The 7,247-nt window shown below is 37.4% G+C and overlaps 1 protein-coding gene across 1 annotated transcript; it reads left to right on the top strand.

Annotated features, from left to right (window-relative positions):
* Positions 1-393: 393 nt before the first annotated feature.
* On the top strand, positions 394-6,974 carry LOC131044502 (uncharacterized). Its single transcript, XM_059211556.1, has 3 exons — positions 394-490; positions 4,990-6,484; positions 6,824-6,974. Exons 1-3 carry the CDS (start codon positions 394-396, stop codon positions 6,972-6,974), a joined length of 1,743 nt encoding a protein of 580 aa, XP_059067539.1.
* Positions 6,975-7,247: the final 273 nt, after the last annotated feature.

Here is a 7,247-nt window from a genome sequence, read left to right as displayed (position 1 = left end):
CCTATGTGATGCCTTAAACTCCCTTTACTGCATTACGGATGAGGTTATCATGAATACTATTCTAGTGATGGTTTTTGGTCAGGGGAGGATTAATAAGAACAAGAAGAAGATGGCAAAGAAGGTCCAGATAGAACAAGCTGCAAGCGATGACGAGGAGAAGATGGACGCCTAGGAATACAATCTTGGGAGACGCTAATGGGACTGGAATCTTCTTAAGAAGGATTAGCTAGTCCTTGGGTTCTGGTTTTTTGTTCCTTTTTGTTTATGTTCATATTAAGGATGTTGTGTTGGGTCTGTGACCCTTTAATGTTAACTTTCATTATGATAGGACTGATCAGACTTTTAGCAATATGCTCTCTATTGATGTTTTTGATAAAGATAAACAATTTTTACATGGACTCGAAACCAAAAGTTTTACAGAAACTGGCCATCAACCAACCAAATAGAAACCAACAGCAAAACAGGGGAGCATGCCAGACTGGACACAAAGGCAAAAAGAAACACAGGAAACAAAATAAATGCACTCAAATAATCGAGTGCACCGGCTCCTTGTTCTTCTGGATGGTAACCCTGTTGATTTCCTCCAATTCCTCCATAATGAACCTAGAGGTACCCTTATTGTTGCTCCTTCTTTTGGTCCAAGAACTAGGGCCCATAGTTTTCTTGCCGCCAACAACAATGTCTTCACCGCCAAGATCTTTCTCAGGATCACTGTTAATGGATATGTACTCCGCCACCATGACATTGATCTTTTCCAGCCCCTCCATACGACTATTCATGCTCTATGCTGATGTTATTGTTAAAACCTTGAGTAGTATGCTTACTAATAATATTTATAAGTGGGATGATAAGTCGAGACGCTCGAGGTTAGTTAGGATGTGCAGAAATAGCTACAAAACTATGAAAGTTTTTTATTACTTTTGAAAGGTGGGCTCTGTTTTTTGTATTGTCTCTGAGTGATTGTTCTTTGTCTGAATATTTAACTATGTAATTCTCTGTTGTTCTCAGTTCAAAGCCGTCTCCCTCCTTATATAATAGAAAATAATATATGTCCTCAACGAATTTCATTCCAAACAACCAATTGATAAATAAATTTATTTCATTGAAAGGGTCGTGCCAATAGTGCGAGAAAGTTCTATTCACTATTCATGAACCAGAATACGAAGGAAAGTAACTCTAATTCTCGGAAAGGGACATCAATTATTTTGATCACTGAATCAAAATAACTGCTCCAAGCTGCATAGAAACTTGTTTGGGGCTGGACGAGGATATTCAATATCCCTGTTGCAGCTTGGCGTTGAACGTGCCTGCGCCATACTTGTAATGCTGTTGGAAGAGTGATTGACAATAAACATTACCAAGAACACAAGAAGCGGTGTTGTCACTTTTACACGGATGAAACTCTTCAAATTTATTACGATGAATTCATAGAAAAATCTTCTCCTTCCAACTGTATAATAAACGTAGAAATCTACACGTCTCAACTGAATTAAATCAATTACAAGATGAATATTGATATGGGATCGAACACAATAATGTAAGCCTTTTGTAGTGAGAGCCCTATGTTTAACATCGGTATAAGTAGCATTCAAAGTCTTGTAGCGTAGTGGATACAATTCTTAAGGTTAATAAGGTAAATAAAACAAATTCTGGAAAAAGGAATTCAAAGTCTTAGAGCATAGTGGATACCAACCAATTTAATCTCTATTAATATTTGAAGCTTCTGTTAAGACCACTCTATTAATGAATCAATTAGACAAATACCATAAGTTAATATATTTAAATTTTCCTTGTCTTAAGAACCTGCTAAGCTTTTGTTTTCTTTCAAATTTTTTGTTAAAGAAATGGAAGTCGCTCGAAATTATTAGGTGTATAATACTTTTCGTTTTAATAATGTGATAGAATTAATAAATATAACTATTATTATTTGAATAAATAAGAATGATATTTTGAATTAGTTGATTATTCGTCTATTAAAAAATTGTAAGATTGTAACTATATGATTTAGAAATAAAAATAATCAATATGATTTCAATTATAATTGTGACTTCAAATTATAAAGATTGTTGAAGAAATAGGGGTTTTCTTAAGTCAAACACTGATATTTGAGTTAACCTTGAAATTAAACTAAATTGGAATTAAAATTTGAAGCATGTTGTTAGATAGAAGTAGCTAGAACTAAATTAAAATATTTATACCTTAATAGCTCATTTTTGTGTCGAAATAATCATCAATATGCCTGATGTTGACCTAGGAAGAGAAGATCATGAATGCCATCACAAATGCGCAGATTTGCCACAAACTCTTAGTCTTCAATGTCTTGACATTTGATCACTTGCTCTTGAGAATTTGGTGTAGTAATATTCTCCTTGTAATCTATATCTCTCAAACAGAGGGAGGATACCATGCTTATCTACCTCTCCAAAACATTTTGAGGTGCAAAACATGGAGCAAGCAGACATGGGAAAAAAATTCCTACTAAATCAACTTGACTATTATGTAGTTTCTATTCGGGGCCAAAATAAGTGTACTAGTGTGCCCTAGGTGCCATGCTACCTCCAAAGCAAGTCTAAATTAGAACCAGAGATCATAAATACAACAATGCAGCTAGAAACATATACTGAATGGAGTAGGGTCAAGCATATTGGGAACGAAAGTAAAGGAATGCTAAAATGGGGCCTAGATAACAATGAAATTAAAAAAAAGTAAATTTTTGTGACACTTCACAAATAAGGGTAAGTAGATGACAAAATTGTCTAATATTGCATCTAGAATTGATGGATGAAATTGACGACTACTTACAAACCATTAATGAAACATAAAAATTTTATCTAACCTTTCTAAGATGTACAAAATCCCTTCCTCCTATTAGTTCAACTAAATTTACCACTAGTAGAGATACAGTCATAAAGACAATTATGAAGTAATTTTTTTTTTTAAATTTGCCAAAGTGCTTAATTGGGGAATAATGCCTCCAAATTTCTTAGATTCATGTAGCAGAAGATTTAAACCTCCACAAAAAAAAAAAGGATATTGTCAAGTTCGAGCAAAGAAATAGGCTTATGAAGTTCCATAATTGTTTTCAAGGGTAGTCTTGTTAGGGCCTTAAAGCTTAAATAGCCAAAAGGAGAAAGAAGACTTTAAATAGCTGATAAAAACTAGTTGACAATTATCCCTAGAAGCAAGAATTTTAATATCAATTTAAGATGTATGCCACAATACTACCAACCACCAGAGACCCCTTCAACTCCTAGACTAGAAAGCTTCAATTTTATCCATAGTTTAAAGTAACATGCCATTCTCTCAAAGGTAATCTTTGTTTCCTAGATTAGAAAAATGTCATTATTGAGTAAGGTGAGTGGATTTTTTATTATGCATCTCTGGTTAGGTTCATTGATGTCCCTAACATTACATAAAATGATCCTCAATGCTTCTGGGGAAAGCTCCTCACTCTCTCAGATCTTAGTGTTTTTTAAGTGTGGCTTGGATCTCTATCGTAATTTCTTCAATTGTTTATATGAGTTTTGACTTTTTGGCTCTTCTAGCCTTTGGAGTTACAAATATAGGGCTCCCAACATTTTTTTTCTTTTGAAAGATAGGAAATAAGGCCATTGGTTCAATAGTCTGTATAGTTAGTGATTTTACACTGTGGCTTAGATACCTACTATAATTTCGTCTTGGGTTTTTATGAAAATTTAGTTTTTTCCTCTATTATCCTATCAAATTGTAAATATGGGGCTCCCCTCCTTTTAGATAATAAGACCATTGGTTCAGTAGTCTACATAGGTGAATATAGAAGAAGTCTAGAGGGCCTTGGTTCTTTAGGCAGTATCGGTTAAGACCCAAGAAGTTCTAAAGAAATTATATCTTTAAGCTACATTAGTGAAGACCTGGTTAGTTCTAAAGTTCTTTTTCTTTAAAAATAAATCATTTTCAAAACCTAGTTTGTCATTTGGGTTACTTGACTCATCCTCTAGAAAATCGTCCACCACTAACTTATAGATCTTGTTACTAGCCTTGTTTAGGATTTCAGAGTCAATACCAACTAAATTATGATAATATAACTTCTCTTGTCCATCTACCCATGGATCCAAATCTTCTACATATGCCCTACCCTGGTTGTCCTCACCCACTTCTCACTAGTATGTCCATCAGAATATTATGATGGAAAAAAATGGGTTAGAGGTACAGAAGAATATTTAGGAAATTTATACTAAACCCCATTCCCAAATTTAACAACCATGGAATTATTGATCATATCAAACATGTTTTATAGACAATAACAATATATTTCTAGTGTATTTTTTTCTGGATTCGATTGTGTGTATATTTTTCCATCAACGTTTCGAATCACACTCCGTGATTCATCATCAGGATGATAAGAATTCCCAAGACATGAAAGATGTTGAGTTGCAGATTTGAGGCAAAATATAAAGAGGAGAGGGGTGGGGGAAGGCACGGGAAACAAGGAGAGAGGAAAGAGAAAAGGAAAAGACCACCTGAAGGATGAGAGACCTAAAACACTCCAAGGAATAAACCACCCACAAAAAAGAAAAAAGGAAAGCTCAGCACCATAATCAAAACCACTAAAGAACAAAAAAGAAGAAGAGAAAATGGGATAAAAATAAGAAACTAAAAGAATAAAAAATGATTATAAATACATAACGGAATAACCACAAAGGCAAAGACCAAAAGACAAACACCAGAAACAAATAAGAAAAGAGAAAATTACAATTCCAAAAGAATGAGCATATAAAAATAAACACACGAGGAGGTCTAAAATCAAATATAAACTAAATAAACAAATATAAGAATGAGCACGTGAGGTTAGTATTTCATGCTCATGTGTCCAACCGCAACCGGCTCTTCCTACGGAGGAGGTGGACACATCCTTCGTGGCTTATCTTCCTCCACGTAAACCTTGCCCGACCACTCCCCTCGGTGTGAACTCATCCCATTCCTTGCAGTCCTGTCCTTATGTCTTTTCAGCCCCCCCACCCCCCGCCTTGAATCTCGGCACTCTTCCTAGGTCAGCCCCTATCATCAACCCCATTAGTAATTGGGAGACCAAACTTGTGGTCAACCTCTCTCCCGCCCACATTGATCCTCTCGCTTTCAACTTCCTCAAGCGAGGTCTTAACTTTGCCTTGACTCCTCGCAGCATTCCGCACATCGACTTCCTCATCGAGATCGAAAATGTGGTTCGTACCCTTCCTCTTGATGTTGCTGAAGAGGTTAGACAAGATTGTGCTGTAGCGCTCCGTTATGCCAAACCTCCTAAATTCAACATCCCTAAAGCTGAGCTGTTGGCCTTCAATAATCTAATGCACAATAATGACCTTATCATCTCAAGAGCTGACAAAGGCAATGCCACGGTCATTATGAGCAAACCTGATTACTTGGCCAAAATGGAAATCCTCCTCTCAGATTCCAGTAGTTTCAAAATTTTGTCTCGTAACCCGTGCCCGAAGATTCTGAAGGCAGTTAGATCTGCTATTTCTAACTCCTCTTTGGATGATTCTACCAAACTTCGTCTTCTTCCGTCTAAGGAAGTGACCCCTCGTATATATGGGGTCCCAAAAATTCACAAAGCCAACATTCCTTTGAGACCCATTGTCGATACCATTGGGTCTCCGACTTACAAGTTAGCCGCTTTTCTTGCCAAATTAATCTCTCCGCTTGTTGGTAACTCCAACTCCTTCATCAAAGATTCCAACCAATTTGTCCAGTTTATCAAGGACACTAAGTTGGACCCTCAAGACACTCTTGTGAGCTTCGATGTGGTGTCCCTCTTCACCAAGGTCCCTATTCTAGACGCCATAGAGATTGTCAAGCTTAAGGTCAATGAGGAAATCGCCTCTTTAGTGGAACTTTGCTTAAGGTCAACCTTCTTCGCCTTCCAAGGTGTTATCTATGAACAGGTTGACGGAGTAGCCATGGGCTCCCCTCTCTCGCCGGTCATTGCCAACATATTCATGGAACATTTTGAAGAGGTGGCCTTACATTCTTTCCCCCTCAAGCCAAAATGGTGGAAACGATATATGGATGACACCAATGTATGTTGGCCCCATGGCTTGGACATGTTAGAGGAATTTCATACTCACCTCAACAACATTTCTCCGTCTATTACCTTCACCAAAGAACTTGAATCCAACAACCTTTTATCCTTTCTCGATGTCTTAATTTGTAAAAAACCTGACGGATCCCTTGGTCGTCAGGTGTTTCGCAAAACTACCCACACTGACTTATATCTTCATTCGTCTTCTCATCACCACCATAGCCAGAAAGTTGGGATCCTCAAAACCTTGGCTTTACGAGCCCATCGGATTTGTGATAAGGATAACTTAGACCAAGAGCTCTCCCATCTTCGTCAAGTCTTCCTTTGGAATGGCTACTCGAACAAGAAGATCACTCGGGCCTTCCTCCAAGCCAAATCTCATTTCCTTTCCATCTCGAATCCCGTGCCCTCTCCATCTCAGGCCCCGTATGACTCTCTCCCTTATGTTGAAGGCATTTCTCACAAAATCTCAAAAATCCTTGGGAAAAAAGGTCTCCGTTGTGCCTTCAAACCTGTTTCCACCATCAAGAGGCATGCCCCACCGCTTAAGGACACTAGGGATGCCTTTTCAGAGTCAGGTGTATACAAGATTGTATGCTCCTGTGGAACTCCATACATTGGAGAAACAGGTCGTTCGTTCATGACTCGAATAAAAGAGCATAGTGCCGACATTAAGCATGAACGTGCCCTCAAATCAGCCTTAGCTGAGCATTCATCAACTACCAAGCATCATATCTGTTTAGAGGACACTCAGGTATTGTGTAGGGAGAACAACTTTTTCAAGAGGAAAGTTAAAGAGGCCATTGCTATCATTCAGCACCCATCCAATCTTAATCGAGACGATGGGTTAAACCTTAGCATCTCGTGGCACCCTCTTCTTCTTGCCCTCCAGCGTCATCCCCGCCCCCCTCCCTGACTTCTCCTCCTCTTTCTTCTTCATTTATGCATCGCCCTCTCCCCCTTTGGTCTATTTTCCTATTTGTTTATTTAGTTTATATTTGATTTTAGACCTCCTCGTGTGTTTATTTTTATATGCTCATTCTTTTGGAATTGTAATTTTCTCTTTTCTTATTTGTTTCTGGTGTTTGTCTTTTGGTCTTTGCCTTTGTGGTTATTCCGTTATGTATTTATAATCATTTTTTATTCTTTTAGTTTCTTATTTTTATCCCATTTTCTCTTCTTCTTTTTT

Source organism: Cryptomeria japonica, chromosome 9 (assembly GCF_030272615.1).
Source record: "Cryptomeria japonica chromosome 9, Sugi_1.0, whole genome shotgun sequence".
In the NCBI taxonomy this organism is placed as follows: domain Eukaryota; kingdom Viridiplantae; phylum Streptophyta; class Pinopsida; order Cupressales; family Cupressaceae; genus Cryptomeria; species Cryptomeria japonica.
This window is presented reverse-complemented; position numbering and strand designations above follow the sequence as displayed.